Source organism: Zootermopsis nevadensis, unplaced genomic scaffold (genome assembly GCF_977971745.1).
Source record: "Zootermopsis nevadensis isolate Lab colony 2312 unplaced genomic scaffold, Znev_1.0 Znev_ptg000001l, whole genome shotgun sequence".
NCBI classification, from domain to species: Eukaryota; Metazoa; Arthropoda; class Insecta; order Blattodea; family Termopsidae; genus Zootermopsis; species Zootermopsis nevadensis.
The window spans coordinates 8,441,801-8,463,060 of NW_028259133.1; the positions used below are offsets into that span (position 1 = coordinate 8,441,801).

Genomic DNA, 21,260 nt, shown 5'->3' on the forward strand with positions numbered 1-21,260 from the left:
CCAAGATAGCTGCAAGTGGAAGCATACCAGGAGTACACCCAAGTCGCCGTTAGCTTCTGGAAGCTGACCAGTTCTTCAGGAGGCTGCTTAGCAGAACACCGTAGTCTGCAGCCTCTCGTGCCACGGTCCTCATTCATCTTTGCTGAGACCCGTCGACATTCGCTCTTCCTATTGGTTGCCTCTAACAACACCTGTACTCTGATTGGCTCGTGTTATTTACAAGTCTACAACTGAGTGAGAGCGAGAAAGAACGTGTGTGTGAGTCCTTTTTCAGTGCTTCTGTGGAGGAGTGCACAGAAGGAGAGATACGAAAAGGTAGGAGTGGGGGGTGACGTTAGAGAGAGGCGGACTTTTCAGTAAAAGGGGGAGGGGGTAAAACAGCTAGCGCCATTATTGTAAGGGGTTACATTTAGTTGGTGGAGGTATAGTAGCTGGGTATAGAGGGCTATAGCCTCGACATACAGGGGCCATAAAGGATTCGAAGAAGTAAAGGAGAAGAACGCGAAAGAAATTTTGAGGGTGAATAGGGTTTTTTTGATGCGATAGTGGGTTTTTAACGGCACGCGGCACCATTTTAGACCGGGTGCCCGGTTTTTTGCGGGGTGTGTACATCATAAAAAATATAAAGCTGTAAACGAAAAGAGGTATTGCATTATTATCGGCAGTCGTAGTCATTGCTTTGTATTCTTTGGGTTTTCATTTGTGGTTAGCTTTTATTTGATTTGAGGATCACAAGGAAATAAACTTTCTCGTTCTAAAAATAGGAAGACAGAAGTTATTTTATATTTATTGAACAAACTTTATAATCTGCAGCATTTAAAAACTTTGAATGTGTTACGGAATCTCAATAATTTTAATATGATGGTGGACCACATTGTCACTGAAGAAGGGTTAAACCCCAGGAATGTTGCATTAACTGTCAGTGCTCGGAGCTGTGCTTATGACATCTTAAGTGTGAGTAGGCCTAAATATAGTGGACACAATCAGCTGATTGCTACAGATAAGTTGACTGAGGAACAGCGGGAGAAGGAGCAATGAGTTCAAAATTCTTGCTTGATAGTATGCTCCCTAAATATCACCACCAGCTTTATCAACATCATCAGCAACAGTTACTTGCAAGTAGTAATCCTTCAGCAGCATCAGCTTTGTTTTCTACGTCACCATCCCCCTCAACGTGCACCCCTATCAGTGACAACAACAGTCTCGGCAACAGTGGCTCAGCCGTTAATTACAGCAGCTCAATCGGCACCCAGCATTCGCCCTCATCAGCATCCTCATCGCCACAGCACACTTCGTCATCAACATCCCCTGGAATAGTCTCTTCGGCAGCTGTAAGTAGCAGGATGTACCCTTACGTGTCTGCAGCTGCAGTTCATCACCACCACCAGCAGCAACAAGCCGTCGCGGCAGCTGCGTTCGCAGGAGCTGCAGCAGCTTCTGGTTCCATGGTACCAGGAGCATTCTCATCTTCAGCGGCTAGCTCGGCAGCTTTGGCAGCGGCAGCTGCCGTAGATGCGGTCACAGATAAGTCGTGCAGGTACACTGCAGGACTGACAGGAAATGTGCCGACACCAGATTCCATGGTTAATTACACCCTTGGACATCATCATCAGAACGGAGCCGCTGCTTCGGCTGTGTCTGCGGCTAGCACAGCGTCTGCAGCGTCGGCATCGATGGCTGCCGCGGCTCAGTTCTATCATCAGGCTGCTGCAGCTTCAGCCGCCGCGGACCCGCTGTCGTCGTGCTCTCAGCCCGGGGCAGCGTCTGCCGGCCAACCCATCCCGGACATCCCTCGGTACCCGTGGATGTCTATCACTGGTGAGTTCCATCTGAAAATTCAGTTTGTGTAATGTCAAGTGCCGTATCTTTTACTGGTAGCAGAGTTGGAACATCTACAACATGAATCATGAGAGCTTTAATGCAGGTTCTTATAATTTATGCTAAAAGAAATACCAGTTGAAGTTCGCATCAGGTATTAACTGCCCTGTTTGAGAATTTAGAGGAATGTCCGCGTAAAATACAAAAATGGAAGACGCCAGTAAAGAAAATTAGGCCTGACGAGTCGAAATTACCCATGTAACTTTGAGTTTAATTTAAAAAATTAACAAGTAATAATGCCGAAGTGAAATAATTTGAATACTTTACTTAGAGTTAGTATTTGGTGTATCGTTGTAGAATGCCAGACTGAATATAGATTTATTTGATCAATATTTCTTTCTTTGCATATCATTCACATTACAAATCTCGGTGGAAGTGTCATGCGAACGAGTAGAACAATGCTTAATGTTACAACAAGCTCTAATGAAGATAAATAATTTAAATTGTGTGCTCTTGGTTCTGTCCAGTAATCAATTAACCATGGTTCTAGTAACTTGTTAAATATAGGCTTATTTATTCAGTCCTTACATGAAAATTAACGTTGTAATTCGCAGATTTATTGACTTGTATGTTAAAAATTGAATAGTTTAGAATTATAATTTAGAATATTCTAAAGTAATCCAAATAATTATTAGACATATTTCGAACATATGGTATAAACTCAATGTTTACCAGTTTTTCAGTTAAATATTACAATGAAATATGCTTGCCCTATCTCATAGTTTACAGCAAGCCTTCAAGATTCTATATTGGTATTCTAATTAATTGGTAGGTGTTAGTTCATAACCGTTTTTGCTGCGTATTTTCTAGTTACATTTTAGCGGTATCTGTTCTGAACGTTCAAAAAAAAAATTGGTATCATGGGGTTAAATTTGTAATATTTTTCATTTTATTTCCATGTTTCCCTCTCTGTAACCAATTTTATTGTATCTGTCCGCTAGAATGAACTGCATGAAATTTACGCACGATACAATTGGCATTTGACTTGGTTTGTTATTTTCTTCTAATTATATCACTCTGCCACTTGTTATAACAAGATATTGAACAGTACGTATGTGGAGAAGGCAAACTGCATCTGTTTACGTCGTTAAATGGACTATGAAATGTAGCACGGAACTAGGAAAAGTAAGCTCTGTTTCTGGTATTCCTTTTTCACTGACTTATTTTAACTTGAAATGTGTTTGTAACCTAAAATTAGTAGCAGTTGGATAAATACGAAGGTACAGTATACATTAACACAGTACGTTACGCTGAACAGATGCGTCTAACAAGAGAACACAGGATAAGTTGAGATTAACGTGAAAATACTACTTAAACATTTACAATAATCAAACTAAAGGCAGACACCAATATATGAGTTCTCTCCTGAATGTATATCATTTGTGGAGGATAGATCTGTGAACTGATCTTGTGTAGGTCAAGAGCTGAAATGGTCATATTTGTTGTATGTAAATACTTGTAACAAAGTACAAAAATGGTTTACAGCTGCTTCCAAATTTCACGTCATCAGCAGACAGTCTGGCTCAGACTTTGCTAATTGTCATGAGACAGAAGCGAAGATTAATGTGAAGCTAATTTGAATATGAAATATAGCCCCAAAGTACAGAAAATTTTATTGCGCGGAATTGGATTCTCCTTCCTTTGGTTGTAAACAAATTAATTATTACATGAAGATTTCTGTCTTCTGGGTTGTTGCGCCGTGTAGTCTGGTCGATGCTAACTACACGGCGCAACAACCCAGAAGACAGAAATCTTCGTACTCACCGCCGCGAAAACCTCAAATCTTACATAATTTTTACATATTTAAATCTACATGTTTTGTTCTGCTTACAATCTCTTGGTACCCAACACAGACCATTGTAAGCTTACACGTATTTGGATAATTTGATAACACGTTTTAAAGTCTTGTGTGTTTATAAGCGTGGAAGTTAGTGCCCAGTTTAACCTCGGTAATCATAATAGTGAAATTAGGTTTTTATGTGTAAATTAAATAGTTTTTGTGTGTTGTAATATTGGGCTTGATTTCCTGATACTGGTCTGGTTGCTCCATCGCCCCATGACTTGCACACATTATCCTCGATGAAAAAATTCCTCTCATTTTACTTCAGAATTGAACCTGATTGCTTGATTCGTAATTCATCTCTAATTGAAAGCAAAAGGAAAGAAATGCAGTTTTGCTTTACCATACACGAACTGTTCTTTTTTAATTTTATTGCCGCTTACAAGAGAGTTGCATCAGGCGGGATTGTGTACTAGAGCCTATTGTATTGGACTCGGGAGGAGTGAATGAGTGTTTCTAATGTAGTAACTTTCATCAAATGACATTAAAATTATTATCATTTCAAGGTCAGTAATACTGGACCTCAAGCCATTGGGCAACGCAAAATTCCCTTTCCTTAAGTTTTATATTTATTCAGAGGACGTTATCAAGTATGCCACACTTTATCAGAAGAAACGATTTATACATGTATGTAAAATGTTTTTACACTGGTGTCTGTTTTTCGGTTTTCGTCACATATTTTTTCGTAATTGTTTATTTACATTTTGTGTTGTATACACCATATACACTGGTGCTAACTAGTGGAAGCATGACAAAATGTTTATCATCTCGTACTTTAAGATGCTATGGTATACACTATTTTTGTTAATTTCTACGCACAAAAAATGTCTTTGTTTTTAAGGCTGTATGATTTATGACATTAGGAAAAAATGCTGTCACATTAGTTTTATGTTACTTTTGGTAAAAGTTTCATTCTCTCTTTCCTTATGACGCTAAGTTGGTTGAAAATATATTTTTGAGAGCAAATCAAAACAGGTGTAACGTCTTTTCAAACATATTTCATAGTTATGATAAATCACTGGTGTAATTAGCCCCGCGGGAACCGCAGAAACGTGAATATTACTTCGAGCTGAGTATTCAGTTAGGAAATACCGGGTCTACAATTTTTGAGGCTGCGGTCGTGCTTGCATTGCGTGGTCGGCCGGCGCTCTGTTGATGTGGGCGGGAGTTGTGCGCGTCCTTCCGGTGGGTGACCGGCGAATGAGTTTCAGTGCCGCTAGTAACAGCGAACTACGAATATTTATCGTCACTAATACATGTTATTACACTAATTGTTCTTACCCTAAATCACAAAAGATGTTCAAAGTGACTTCCTTGTGCTTGCAGGCAAGCTTCACATCTCGTTAACATGTTTCCAAATACTCGACGAAGCTCTTCTTGGGAAATTGTCGAATATTTTCTTTAAGTGCTTCTGCAGTGTGCGGATAAATTGTAAACGTTATGTAAATTTTATACTTAGACCCTTTTTCCAAGAAATGACCGATGAAGGGAAAAACATACGGTTTCTTCATGCAAGACAATGCTACAGCTCACACAGCTGATTGGTCGATGTTAGCCTTAAGAGAAGTGTTTGGTGAACAAGTTATCGATTAGTGGCCTCCGCGTTCCCCAGACTTGAACCCGTGCGATATTTACCTGTGGGGTATGCTGAAGAACAAAGTTTATGTAAACAATCCTCACACTGCAGAAGCACTTAAAGAAAATATTCGACAATTCATTTCGGCAAATTACCAAGAAGAGCTTCGTAGAGTATTTCGAAACATGTTAACGAGATGTGAATCTTGCCTGCAAGCACAAGGAAGTCACTTAGAACATATTTTGTGATTTAAGGTAAGAACAATTAATGTAATAACATGTATCAGTGACGAGAAATATTCGTAGTTCGCTGTTACTAGCAGCACTGAAACTGATTCGCTTGTAACTCATGGGGAGAACGCGCACTAGTCCGGCCCACGTCAACAGAGCGCCGGCCGACCACGCGATGCAAGCACGCCCCGAGTCTCATAAATTGTAGACCCGGTACGTACCATAAGGGACAACATCTCAGCTGACAATGGAATAATTCATAACCTCTTTAAATGTTTACTATTGAATTGCAAATGAATTAAATAATTTATTTCAATTAATGGTAAATAATAATAAAGCTGATTTATTAAATATTTTATTAGGTATAAATACGTACTAATCATTCTTTTATTGAAGTGGTTTCGCAAAGCTTCCAGAAAAATATTGCGTTACTCTAACTCCCACCGCTTAATGAAACGTAACTTGAAAACAAAGGGAAATGTTTGTGGTAATTTGTAGTCTCATTAGGTCTATTTGAAATAAAGTAAAATCATTTATTGAGTTCTGTTATACAAAATACAGGAATCATTACACCGGGTTTTTGGTCTTCATAGCTGTAAAACGCTGTCCTCCTACTGTATAGAATGTGTTACCTGATAGTTAGGGGCCTGCCACATGTTGTGACTTCATGGATCAGAGTCTGCGAGAGGTACTGGTGGTAGCAGCTGTAACTTACGAAATAATCTCCGTCTTTTACGAAACCAAACGATTCATTTACGTGTGACATACGAGGGCCACTTCGCGCTGAGCATGAAGACAACTCTCTTCTGGAATATAGCGCCATATGAGCTAGTAGATACTGACCCGACGTTTCAGAGGGTCGTACTGCCTGAACCCTCAAACGTGTAAGTCCATGCCTAAGTTTCAAGTGGTCTTTTTCGGTTTCCGAATAAAATGTTTGTGTGCATTTCTCATCTGCCCCATTAAGGGCAAATATTTTTGCCTATTATTGTCCTTGAGTTTATTTTCAATAATTATTGTGCGTCACTAAAATGAAAAACTTGTATGAACTTCCCGAATTAGAACCGTGGGTTTGAGTTTGAGAAAACCGCCTAAATTTGTTAAAATGTTACCTGCATTCATTACTTGTAACGCCATTAGAACTTAATTGTTCGTCCTGATAGAATATAATAGTTGTACTATAAATGCAGAATACTATTATGTTGACTGAGATCAGCTCCTTAGATTTTAATGCAAATGTTTCTAAAGGCCAACCAGTGATTTGGCATCCGCAGTTGAGATATACAATTACATGTTTATTTTCATTAGCACACAGTTATATGACCTACTGATAACTTCCCGCCTGCTCATTATCGCCTTTTGCGTTAACTTGTATGAAATACCTCGGTGGAATTTTACGAAATGTGGCACATAAATTAGATTTTAAACCACATGAAACATCATTGTTGATTATAAATGGAGGTTGAATATTTCGCAAACGTCTTTTTGGTACCTAAATTATTTATCAGGTTAATTAAATATTTACGCTTGAGTAAAGTTTTATTTTGAGCCTCATCTTTTCGTAAGTGTTGCCAACATATAGAGATAAATGCTCTTTTTTTTATACATTTCACGCAATTCCAACTCGTGTTAATGGCTAAGTACATGTAAACGTTGCTTAACTTAACTTCTGACTATTTCTGACAACATAATCCTCAAGGAAATCGTGAATGACACATTTCTAGTGGATAAACAGTTTGTTATTGTAAACTTAGTTAAGAATTATTTTGATTTTTTCAAGAACGTTTACATGTTATCTGTTCGAAAGGTAATATCAGATTTGTAAGTTAACTCAGAATGAATATTCGTGAAAAGGCCACAATAGTACTGAGTGTGTGTAGAAGGGACATTTAGGGTTTTTGAAAAATGTAAATTCTGATATTTATAACCTCAAGCCAAACATGAAAACTTAATGCATACAATGACCATTACTATAATTAATTATTTCCTGCAAATTAGTGTAATTACGTATCCCCTATTTCGAACCAGTTTCGATAGTTTATTAATAATCCTTGACATTACTTCTTGTTTGACTACAAGTAGCAAAGTACCGATTTATATTAAAGCCGACTTCTTTCTCTTTCTGCTTAATTTGACTGCACATATACTATTTAGTCAGGTCATTTGTTGTTAAAATTGATGGCCAAGTGACTACTAATTAATGACATTTTAAGTTGAGGAACAAGTTTAACAAATTTAGTTTGTATAATAACGTTATTTTCTCTTGTCAGTATCAAATAACATTGTCATATGATTTTAAATTACGTAATTTTGCCTCTGATTTACTGATTTGTGTTTGCTTCATGCTCTCCTGTCCGTGATAAAGGAGATGCAAAGGGAGATGATTATGTTGCAGGGAGTAACAATTATGGTCTTATCCCAGTATTGCCAAAAGAATTAAGTGTAACAGAGAATAAATGCACATAATGTAAGCAACCGAATTTTCGATTTAGACTTATTAATGAACGACATTTAAATCATGAACATACTTATCTTCTAGATTATTGCGCTGTGTAGTTTGGTAGAATTTTACCAACATTTCAGTTGCCTTGATGATGGAAACAGCAAGCACATCTCAAACGTCAGTAAACATCTACCAAACTACACGGCTCCGCAACTCAGAAGACCGACATCTTCATATCAGCTGCCGTGGGAACCTGAAATCCCACGAGGTTTAATTATTGTAGCTAGTGGTTCATTTACAGTAATTTCCTTGTCTCTTCGTCTCTGATGAATACAGATTTGCTTCAGAGTATCTCGGCGTCAGGGTACAATTCTATAATGAACAGAGACAAAATGGTTTGTCACGAAGAGATGCATATCATTTCTACAAATGAATAAATAAATAATAAAGGGCAGGTTTATACTTGATCTGAGTGATGGGTGAAGTGTTGTGTCATCATTGATTTTGATGTTATTATAAGTATAATTAAATTATTTAAATCCTTACTTTTCTTGTGCGCCGTGCTACCGTTTAGGCATAACTTCCTGAAAATGTGTGACTCGTTCAGTATTTCGCAGTGGAATGAAAACTCAAATGACGGGTGTATGTGAAATGTACAGGGATACTGCAGCAACTTCTTTAGTGATATTATATATGTAAGTCAGGATAGCCCTGTTTGTACAGTGGGTGGGTACAGTCTGGAGGACGAAGGGGCTATCAAATGGATATCAGGGGAGCGTTTCATCCCGGGGTAAAGACCTGCGGCATGGAGCTGTCCACTCAAATCCATTACTTTAGAACTAGTGGATCTATACCTCCATTTCCCATATGCATTATGGCGTATGATTATGTTTTCAGTATTGAAAGTAAAAAAATTATAAAGTTTCTGAAAAAAGTAAATAAAATTTGAAAAACATTTTCGCGTCGAATGAAACCAAATCCTGCCAGACGTACCAATGAAAAACCTTCCGCCTGTCTCCAGACTTTTTCCAAACGCAGACTCTGCTAGACGCCGTCACAGGCACCACCACCGCCTTGCAAGCTCTTCTTGCTGCCTGATTCGCCAGCTTTAGAACTCCATTTTATCTATTCTCCGCTTCGCGCGAACTTTGCAGTTGTCCATTCAAGCTTGAGGGGCATTGGCTGTTAAATCTGTATTGGAAATAAAAATATTATCGTCATCATCTTATAATTTGAGCTAATCAGCCCGTGAACTAATTAACTGTAATAAAGCTAACTTCACTCCGGGACAACCAAATACTGCGTCAGAGATGAAGCTTCTAACATACGACCCAGGGTATGATAATGCGATGTCTGGTCGGGGCTGACTCTCATATCGTGGGGCGGTGATTGATGAATATAGAGCAGTGGTGGAATCATGATTGCAGGGGATAACCTACCAGCTCGGCGAGAAACCTGCTGTAAACCACTTCGTCCATGAATCTCACTTGAAATCACCCCGGAATAATTTCATGTTAAAATGTAATAATTAGAATAGAACGTAATACGTATAGCATTATGCTGAAAATAAAATGTATTTTTAAGTTAATTCCATGTATTAATTACATGCTATCTTCTTTTATTTCAGATTGGATGAGCCCTTTTGACAGAGTCGTTTGTGGTAAGTTCCTTTAAGTATATTAAAATTGCAACGTAGTGTTGTGGATTGATTTTGGGAACATCTAACGGCTTACAAACATGTGTAGGCCTATTTCACATTTGCACGTTTGTTTGTTTGTTTGTACTTATTTGCATTGGCTTTCATAAAACTGATTCAGGTTTCTCATCTTCGATGGAAGTAGTGTGAACCCTTGCTTCTGTTGCATGGTTTTATCTTGCACAGATACATAGTTTGCCTGTTCTAACATTTTTTTTTGTTTAATTATGATAAACCAACAATATTACGTTTAGTAATAAGAAACAAACAATTTGTAGTTCAGTGTTTAATTCAAAGTATTTTGATAAAAAAAATAGCTTTATATTAATTGTAAATGGCTGTTTAATTCCGCTGGGGAGGTACAAAAATTCAACATACAGTTCTTAAATAGCTGACTAGATTTTCGTGCTTTTAGCCCCTTTAAGCATAGTGGACCCGTATGTCATACCCGTATTTAACATTCGTTAATTTCGCATTTTGGCCACAGAATTTAATTGGTGTCATGAATTTGCAGAAGAACAGTGATTATTTACTTAAACAGCATTAACGAATTGATCTATGTAACGGAGACGTTTTTTGTTTTCGTTTGATGTAAAAAATTAATGACTTATTTTACAGTATGTTCTGAAATAAATCAGCCCATCGAACCCAGGTTTTTTGTGAGTCCCAGCATGAAGGCAATACAATGAAATATGTCTAATACTGAAATTGTCAGAAATGTCAGTAAAATCTCTGGCCTCGGGTGCATGGCCACTTTCTGCTGACATTTCGAGATTAGTAACTACATATTTTCTAATATACCGTTCTTTGTCGTTTCATTTCAGTTCGCGTCTTCTATTATGTATCTCCTTGAAAATATTAGGACCTGAAACTACACGGTAGCTTGGGCTCAAAAATGATAACACTGAAGTTACAAAACGTCAAAGCAATTGTCAAACTAAAAAATGTAATTTTTAACTATACAATGCTGTAATTTAAATATGTAGGCTACATTAGCTGGAAATTAACAATCTGATCGTCACTGATTTATCAATGATTTAGAAACAAAAATGTTCTTAAAGTAAAACGCCAAGAGAAACTGCGTTTCGTGGAGTGAATACCTGAGGTTGTTTTGATTTGGTCATGATTGGTTACTTTATTGTCATGATCTTAAGAAATCTTGTTTTTCCATCATCAAAATCAAGATTGAACGAGGTCTGATGACGATGCGTTATATGTAAAATTGTTTTCTTGGACTTTGTCTATCATCTAAATTGTATTTAAAATCACAAATTTTCAGAAGCTGGATTTTTTCTCTTCCTTTTTAACTTAAAGACGGAAGCACAATCCAGCTTCCAAAAAGTTATTTTATTTACAAATTAGCCCATGGGCAAAGTTTAAGAAAACAATTTACAGAAAAACTTAATGTTGATACTTGAAATATTATTTATCTACTGAACACATTTAGTACTTCATGAGGAATTTAAATGCCGTCATTGGTTTTATAGTCAGTTCCTCCTTCTGTTAGTCATGGAGTAGGCTTTTTTAAAACGATATTCTATCAGTTGCAGAAATTATTTAGCGTTTACTTAGCATGAATCGCTTGTTTCCTGTCATAAGATTCGGTTGTTTACGCTTTTCTAAAACTTAGAAAACGAAGACAAAAGACATGTGAACAGATCGTGTTTCTTTGGTATTATTAAGAGGAGAGACCAAACTTATTGTAACATGCTAAGGTTCTGAGACTGGATACGTTGCATGACCCCCATGTGTAATTAAAGCCCAGTCAGGGGAATTGGCCTTCATGATATATATTTTATACATTCTCATACGAAGTTAGAAAGAGCCTAAAATTTGAAAGTTTGTTAAAAATGACAAAATGTTTTAAGAATAACTTGTTTCTAAGCGCAGTTTCATGCAATTTCAGGTTAAAATCAAGCCCCAATTAAAAGAGTACGTTAAGTCGATGACACCGGCTGTGGGCCTACGTTCACTGAAGAAACTGCCTATCTCTGTTTGCTATGTACCAACTGTCTCACCAGGGACAAGAATTTCGGATGTTTTGCATAAACATGTTTCTCTCATTTTTTGCAACTGATGCAATATTGAAAGCATTCGAATACCAAGAACACCAAAGAAAAGCCCTTTATAAAATTTAGATCCCTGATTTCGCTATCATTCATAACACAAGCAGGTTCTAAAAAGAGGAGGAACCAAAATAATTCTACTGTTTTGTTTGGTAAATAAACTGCTTTGCTTCAATTTTAACCCTTTCACTGCTAACCCCTTACAGTGTTGTTGCATGGGTAAGATATCTTCTGTGCTAATCAAAAATATATTACTTTTTAGTGTTTTTGTATTTCTTTCTAAAGCATCCACAGAAAGGACACACTGTCATTCAGCTGCATCCTGTGAAATACTGAATCTGACCCTATTCGAAATTCAAAAGAATTCTCCCACATTTGTCTACTGTACCTGAAATGTTTTTCCCAGTACTAAAGGGGAGAAATGACTGAGAAATTGTTAGTGCCTAAATATGTGTCAGTAACGTGTTAAGCAGGGCTGAAGCAATGCTTTTAAATTAATTGTACGCGCATGTCAGATGTGGTGGTTGCCAGACATAAAAATTTGTCATTAAAACTTTTTAACGGGGGTGTGTTTAATTCATAACATATGACTTTATTCTTCGAGGTGCTCAGGGTTTTGGCTTTTATCTGCCTAGCTTGTGAGTTTGGCAGAGATTTACTAAAGCAAATTAGTTTCCTACACTCAAGTTTTCAGGAATAGTTCTTACAGTGTGTTGTTACTTGCTGCTTGATGTGCGAGTATTACTCAATCACCAGCAGAATGCTCCTGTTCCGTACCTCGGAACTGCCCTTCTTCAGAATTGATTATATTTCTTGACAAGAAGGCTATGCAATTGATGTTGGCAGAAAACCTATTCGTGGCGTGCTGCTACTTCGGTTTCCACTGGTTGTCAGCAATGATATCTGACGGATGTGCTGGCGGTACGGAACAACCTTCCCGCTATCCGCCATCACTGTGCTGCTTGCATAGTTTCCTAGCCCTGACGGCACAAACGCCAAATATTCTTGTATTTATTCGTGTTCCTCCTGTGAAATGTTACATTTGTTTAAAAAGCTGTTCAAATAATGGCGTTGCCCACGAAGACAAACTGAGACACGAAAAGAAAAAGATACTTTTTTAAAATTTAGATACCTAGCATAAGTAAGTAATTACGTATATAAAAATTTATTCATTGTGTAGAAAATTTTCTTATCTTAGTCTCTAGTTTCTACATTCTCCTGGGCTAGGTCGTTTACTTTCTTAAAATCCAAGCATGCCTTGCGGGATTGTTTCGCAGAACCAGTCGAGATGTTTGGGAAAGAAAGGCAATTTTTAAAAAAAATCCCTTGATAAGACCAAGTGTACGAAATTATCGATAAAAAATTGTATTTCACCTGCGTACCAGCATTTTGAATGTAAATAAATGTGTGGTGTGTAAATAAAGGCCGCTTCTTTGCATGATAAAAGGCAGTTGGTGTGTCTGCCTTGTTTTTTCAGTTTCCAAATTTATAAATTAACTAACAGTGTGATAAGAAATATGCATATTCAGAATTATAAATTCATTTTCTGCTACTTTACAGATCATATCCAACACATGCATAAAATAGAAACAGTACATTTATTTGTAATATAATAAATAATGTACTTTTGTGTAAGAAACTCCATTCTGCATGCAAAAATAGATGTTTGAAGCTTAAAAACCCAGGCGATATTTGCTACCATAGTCAATACACAGCATTATAAAACAAAAGAAGCGCTGATAATGTTATTCGGAGTGAGTGTAAATTCGTGATGTCATTTTGAGCCTTGGGCTGCCCGCCACCGGCTTAATATGTGGCTCTGAGGACCTTCTATTCTATTGCTGTACGAAATAACGTACTAACAGCTGAAATGTGCTTTTTCAAAATTTCGAACAAAACCGAAATGCTTCTAAAATAATGGATATTTATCATGTTCATCTGGTTTCACAAAGGCAGAAAATTCTTTACTAGCTGGACGACTATTTGCTTTAAAAGAAGGTATGTGCTCCGTAAAGTTAGTTAATGAAGTAATTATGTAAGATACAGTTTATAGGCATATCATAAACTAAGAACCAATTGTTTATATTTCTATTCATAATTTCATGATTGGTTTTCCGTTCTACATATGTTGCCACTCTACCTGTCGAAGGTGCAGATATTTACAGAAAATGAATAACTGGCATTGAAAAAGTGGTGAATGTGATTGTGTAATTTAAATCCGGAATATTAGTAATGGCACATAACACTTTTTCTGTTTTATTTTATTTGTTTTGATTACACTCATGTAAGAATTGTTATAAACCGCAAACCGTCCATATTGAAGGTACCGAATATAAATATCGATGTAGTTGTAACATGAAGCTGTACGGCAGTCCCATTGGCTTTCCATCATAGCAAACTCCGGTGAATCGTTACTCGCCCTATGTGCTCGCTTAAATATTATATGTTATGTCTTTGCAAAAGACAGTCTGACATCATTGAGCGTTTTGTTTCAGAAATACCAGATTCTTATGATCGAATAGATCTTGAAACTTTTGTACAGGATGTTTCACCGTACTGTGTCCGACCATATCGAAGAAGGAGTGCTAAATTTACCAAGTCCCAGACCCGGATTATGTATTTGAGAATGAGCGAAGACAGATTTCATGTTGTTAATAAATTTTATCTAAGTTTCTTGTAGCGTGTTCTTAAAATTATGGGTCAAAAATAAGAATTAAAAATAATCAGGTACCCACTTCTGTCGTCTGAAAATAAGCATGTTTATGGGCAGAGAAGAGGAGTAGGATCGTCTGGTGTTTTGTCACTTTCAAGCTACAAAGGCCACAAGTCACGGGAGTTGGCCACGTTAATTTGCTTCGCGTCTGACTGCATTTCAGTGATTTTGTCTCGGCACATTACAGAAGGTATTCCCCGATGAAAAACGTTCTGAACTGCGGGGTTTTCTACATTGTCACACGTGCCCCTGTTCATACTGTGCGTACAACGCGGAAATGTTATTTTGAGCGGTAGTACTGAGTTGGGCATGCGCAGAGCGTATCATGTTAACTCCTGCCTTCCAGGAAACGCCATCTATATTAGACGGCAAGTTAAATGATGCAGACAATACAGCGCCGGTGCGTGATTAGAAATGATTGAAATAGAACTGCTTTGGCTGTGCTGCTTCCTGGTTTAGGAACCAAACTGGGAGGTTACAAAATATCGACCTTCCAGAGCACAGGAACAGAGAGCTGTATTACCAACTACTGTAGCAATCGCACTATTGAGGTTTTCTTACGATGCTGTTGTGTCATATGCGGGTAGTCCACTTGTTTTACTCCGCAGGTCTGTGTGAATAAATGTATCAGTTCAGAGATAATGTATTCTGTAATGTACAATGGATGCAATGAAACGTGCTTGTAATAACAAATGTCTTTGTTCTGTAATTGCTAGTAGAAACACCAACCTTTCAGATGAGAGGGCAGTTTAATTGTTAGACGCCTGGCGGCTGCACACACTGATTTATACCGGATGCTCATTCCGTCATCTAGTTCCACGTTGTTCCGTTGTTGGCCACGTGTTATCTCAGACATCATCCTTTATAAGAAAAAATTGAAGTTTCTCATAGATGACAGTGGACTACGAAAATGAAAATTCTTTTTCGCTTACAGGTCACCTTTTTATCAATTTGCCTGCTTCCAAATTTGTTTCATAAAATATCACAATTAGGCAGGAGTAACTTTTCAGAAACAGTGACTGATCTAGTGAGGGCCAGGAATAGATAACATCACGAACATGTTTATATGTAATCGCATAGAATGTCAAGAAAGGCATTTTGTGTCCTTGAATTCAACCGTATTTATTGTACACAGCCTTTACTTACTGTCTTCCACTTATCTCATCTGCTATGCTTATGTTACAATCTACTTCTTTACTTATTTTACCTTGCATGTATACAACGCTTTTCAGATTCCCATTCCATTTTACTTTATTAAGTGCAACAAATTCCACTAGATTTGTAATTTCGAGACTCATAGCTATGTAAAACAAGAATCGAGACGAGCCCAAATCAGGACGATCTTAAAGATCTATAATGTTTTCATTGAACTAAACTGTTCTTGGATAGGGTCATGTGGTGGGTTCTTTCGAACACTATAGGCGGAGTTTCGGTTCTCATAGAAAACTGCTAATTTCTTTACCATCTTAGCGACTCAAAGGTTTTGCTGCATGAATTTTCCGTACAATTTGTTTTTGTAGCTGATTATGATGTAACAGGGAATGTTGTATGGATCCGCGTCTTTTTGTGTGTATTCTGCGTAAAAGTCGAATGTCTTCGGAAACGGAACACGAGCGAAATAAGTTTGAAATCGTCAATAAGTATATTTTGTTACAAGAGTCATATTCTTAACGTTTCTAAGTGTTCAAAACCTGGAGTGCAATGCATTTCAGCAACACTTGGCCATTATGCGTTTATTTTTACTCAGTTGCACACTCGTAATGATATATTTTATGCACAGTAATGCCCAGGGGAGGGGGGGGCAAAGCCAAATAACAAATTGTAATTATATATAATTGCGAGTGAAGGTAATCGCAAAAAATAATGTGTTTCTACGAATCTGGAATCAAAAGAGTGAGAAATGCCTGCATTTTTTGCTGTAAGAATCAGCCGTCAACGCTACTTTGACCCTTTGAACAGAGTAGTCATGCTTAGGAATCTGTCAAACTTGCAGAAAAGTAATATGAGGGTTCAAGGCAATTATTTGAACCATCTGGTACACAGTTTATTCACCGTCTCATAGGTTTACGACTAGAGATTAACCTACTTTTTTAGCGTGAACAGAAATATTATCGGAGACTTGAGGCCTTCACGGTCATGAAGATGTTGATGATGGATTTCAGGGTTGTAACCCCGTGCACGTGCACACGGCGTTACAACTCTGTTCACCATCAACATAAATGTGATGGTCCGTACATCTGGACATGAATGACATTTCTGCTATTGCGAAACGGATTTACGTTACATTTAACATTTGAAGTCAAAGTATTGGATTTGGCTTGAATATTTTATATTAGGTAACCATTTTTTTTATAAAATACGGAATAATTTACCAACTTATCACAGGTAGGTCTTTCATTGAAGTACGTGAATTAATACTAATGCTCTTTTGTGGAGAGGAACGTGGGGTAACTCTGAGTCTGTTGTTCATTACCATTATTTAATGCATCGATAAATTGGAACAATGAAAGAACTGATGGCGTTATGAGACTGGGAAAACGCATTTAATCTCGAAATAGAAGGGGAGGGAACGGAAGCCAACTCGTATCACCGATATGTAATGTAAAAGTATCCTAATATATCATAGCTAATCTAATGTTATTTTCTGCTAAAAATGTAAGAGTTCTCATGAGTACTTGCTGGCATCAGACACTTTATTCAGCGTAACCAAGAAACGTGTCCACAAGGAGAATGGCACATGGCCAGTTGTTGCACATGACGTAATTTTCTTTTCAGTGACATAGTACTGTGAAAATAAAACACGAGTAGCCTCCTGCACACGGATCTCCCACGTATTTTGTGCTGCGCGCAAAGTTTGTTACAAAGCTGTGTCATTCCGTTTGATGAATTATTATCACCTCACACCAAAAACATGTTCTGTTAATATCGTCAGTATTTGGCAGTACATTTCGCAGTGAACAACTGTTCAGCTTACTGAGACACGTCAAACTGAGACGTGTTTTTCTGATCAAGTCTTGTAGGTATGCATGCATATCTTAAAATAAAACGAGTATTGGAAATTTACTCTAGCAAAAACAGTGGAATTTGTCCTAATAATGACATATTTCTGTTTGCAAGTAATGTTTAATAGTAAACTAGTAATATTTAACAAATTACCATGAAGTTGTAATAATTGTTCCTATTTATAACTTTCCAACTTCAACCAAGCCTCGGATCAGGACGGACTCTTTGGCACGACCACGGCAATTGAAAAAGGACATGAGATTTGGTACCTGGAACATTAGGAGCCTCTATAGGGCTGGGGCACTGAAATCAGTGTGTAGGGAATTAGGTAATTATAAGTTAGACTTAGTGGCAGTGCAGGAAGTGCGATGGGAGGGGGAGGGCACGATCCCAGTGGACAATTTTACATTTTTCTATGGAAAGGGGAATGACAATCATCAGCTAGGGACGGGTTTTTTTGTTCATAGCAGAATTAGGGCAGCAGTTAAGAGAGTAGAATTTGTTAGTGACAGGTTGTCTTACGTAATTTTGGAAGGACGTTGGTGCGACATCATTGTCCTTAATGTTCATGCCCCAACTGAAGACAAAAGCGATGATATCAAGGATAGCTTTTATGAAGAATTGGAATCAGTATTTGATACATTTGGCAAGTATCACATGAAAATTCTGCTAGGAGATTTCAATGCAAAAATTGGGAGGGAGGATGTCTTCAAACCCACAATAGGCAGCGAGAGTCTCCATGCACTTAGTAATGATAATGGCGTCAGAGCAGTGACCTTCGCTACGTCAAAAGATTTAATTGTAAAAAGTACAAAATTTCCACACCGTGATGTTCATAAATACACTTGGACTTCCCCAGATGGCAGAACACACAATCAAATAGATCATGTTTTAGTAGATAAGAGAAGGCAGACAAATGTAATTGATGTGAGATCATTCAGAGGAGCAGATTGCGACACTGATCATTATCTGGTGGTAGCAAAAGTGAGGGAGCGGCTTTCAGTAAGTAGACGAACTAAACAAAATTTTGACACAGAAAGATTTGATTTGAAAAAATTAAGTGAGGGAGAGGCAAAGGAACAATATCAAGTTGAAATTTCGAATAGGTTTCAAATTTTAGAGACAAATGAGGATAATGAAAGTGTGGACATCAACAGGGAGTGGGAAAATGTCAGAAACTGCATCAAAATTTCAGCAAAAGAGAAACTAGGATACTACAGGAGAAAGCAAAATAAACCGTGGTTTGATGAAGAATGTTCAAAATTAATAGATCGAAGGAAGCAAACAAAATTTCAATGGTTGCAGAACCCAAACAAAACAAATGCGGATAATCTATGTAACGTGAGACGTGAGGCTAGTAGAACCTTTAGGACTAAGAAAAGGGAATACCTGAAGGGCAAAATTGCTGAACTTGAGACAAATAATAAGGAAAAAAACATCAGAGACCTGTACAGAGGCATTAATAACTTTAAGAAAGGATATCAACCCCAGACTAATTTGGTAAAGGATGATAGTGGCAATTTGCTTGCAGATCCAATAAAAATTGTGAATAGGTGGAAAAATTTCTTTAGCGAGCTCTTAAATGTTCATAATACTGGTGATATTAGACAGATTAAAATGCATACAGCTGAACTGTTGGTGCCAGAACCTAGCTTAGATGAAGTGGAACTAGCCATTGGGAAGTTGAAAAGTTATAAATCTCCAGGAATTGATCAGATTCCGGCCGAATTAATTAAAGCAGGTGGCAAAGGGTTGCATATGAGGATCCATAAGCTTATTCAGTTAATTTGGGATAAGGAAGAGATGCCACATCAATGGAAGGAATCCATAATTATTCCTATTTATAAGAAGGGGGACAAGACTGAGTGTGGTAATTACCGAGGAATATCGCTGCTATCAACCTCATACAAAATTCTATCCAACATTCTTTTGGCAAGATTAACCCCATATGCGAATGAAACTATTGGGGATCATCAGTGTGGGTTCAGACGAAACAGATCAACGATTGATCAGATCTTTTGCATTCGTCAGATACTAGAGAAAAAATGGGAGTTCGGTGGGACTGTACATCAGTTATTTATAGATTTCAAAAAAGCCTATGACTCTGTGAAGAGAGAAGTGCTATATAATATTCTTATTGAATTTGGTATACCAAAGAAGCTAGTGGGTCTAATAAAAATGTGCTTAAATGAAACCTGCAGCAAAATTCGAGTAGGTAAATATGTATCTGAGACATTCCTCATCAAGAACGGTCTAAAACAAGGAGATGCTTTGTCTCCCTTGCTCTTTAACTTTGCGCTAGAATACGCCATCAGGAAGGTCCAAGGTAGGCAGGAGGGTTTGCAATTGAACGGGACACATCAGCTATTGACATATGCTGATGATGTTAATTTATTGGGGGACGATATAAATACAATAAAGAGGAACGCAGAAGTTTTACTAGAGGCTGGTAGACAAGTGGGGCTGGAAGTAAATTCAGAAAAAACTAAGTACATGTTAGTATCTCGTCATCAGAAGACAGGCGGGCAAAATTATCTTAGGGTAGCTAATAAATCCTTTGAAAGGGTTACAAAGTTCAAATATTTGGGAACAACAATAACAAATCAAAATGATACTTGTGAGGAAGTTAGGAGGAGACTAAATTCCGGAAATGCTTGCTACTTCTCAGTCCAAAATATTTTGTCTTCCCGTCTGATTTCTAAGAACCTGAAAATTAAAGTATACAAAACAATAATCTTGCCTGTTGTTTTGTATGGGTGCGAAACATGGTCTCTCACTCAGAGGGAGGAACACAGATTGCAGGTGTTTGAGAATCGGGTGTTGAGGAGGATATTTGGGCCTAAGAGGGAAGACGATGGGGCGTGGAGAAAACTGCACAATGACGAGCTTAAAAATCTGTACTGCTCCCCCAGTATTGTGAGGGTGATTAAGTCGAGAAGAGTGAGATGGGCGGGACATGTAGCGCGCATGGATGGGACAAGAGGTGTGCACCGGGTACTGGTTGGGAAACCTGAAGGGAAGAGACCGCTGGGGAGACCTAGACGTAGATGGGAGGATAATCTCAGGCGGGATCTATGGGAGATAGGAGTTGAAGGAAACTGGATTTTGTTGGCCCAGGACAGGGTCCGGTGGAGGGCTTTGGTTAATTCGGTGATGAACCTTCGGGTTCGGTAAGCCATCTAGTTAGTTAGTTAGTTAGTTATTTATAACTTTGTTGCCTGCGAATTGTTAAGCAAGGGTGAATTTGGCACTGGGTCTTAAAAGGGCAGGTAACGTCTGCTGTAAACACTATTTTGATTTATGTTAGAAGTCTTGATGAAAGATCTAAGGGAAAAGGCCAGTTCACTTTTCTTGTCTGTAAAATACCCTGCCCCGTTAAACGACAGTTCTTATTTTTCAAACGAGTATAATTCTGAAACAAATTTTTAACGTTCATTTAATTCTGCGGTTGGTGATTAACACCTTAAAATACGACCGGAAAATCATGAGGATATAAATAGAATAAAAATCTTGACACCTGCGTGTAAAAGAGGATAAAGATTAAGTAAAGTAAAAATATAAATAGGTCTTGTAAGCCTGAGTTGCAAGTGGTCCTGGTATGACCGTGAAGGGCATAGCTTTTTACGTTCCTGAGTAGAAAAGCTTTGTTTAAAGGTGAATTGACTGTTAAGTGCTTGGGCCGAAGATTTTTAAATCAATTGGTTGAATATCAGAGCGCGGAGGTGTTTGTGAATGCCTCGTAAAATCAGACTTGGCTTATGACATCCATATGCGTATTATAAGTTTCAACATAGGTTGAATATTCTCAATTGTAT

At 37.7% G+C, this 21,260-nt stretch overlaps 1 protein-coding gene across 2 annotated transcripts in view; it reads left to right on the top strand.

Moving 5' to 3' along the window:
• Positions 1-254: 254 nt before the first annotated feature.
• LOC110830612 (homeobox protein abdominal-A homolog) overlaps positions 255-21,260 on the top strand; it is a 140,375-nt gene continuing 119,369 nt past the window's right edge. The window contains exons 1-3 of one of the 2 annotated variants that reach the window (XM_087342515.1): positions 255-1,818; positions 9,595-9,627; positions 12,576-14,827. In XM_087342515.1, the coding sequence (XP_087198641.1) occupies positions 1,035-1,818; positions 9,595-9,627; positions 12,576-12,850 (1,092 nt within the window). In that variant the 5' untranslated portion in view covers positions 255-1,034 and the 3' untranslated portion in view covers positions 12,851-14,827. Of the gene's footprint in view, positions 1,819-9,594; positions 9,628-12,575; positions 14,828-21,260 lie in introns of those variants that run through there. The other variant, XM_087342509.1, reaches the window with a different exon arrangement.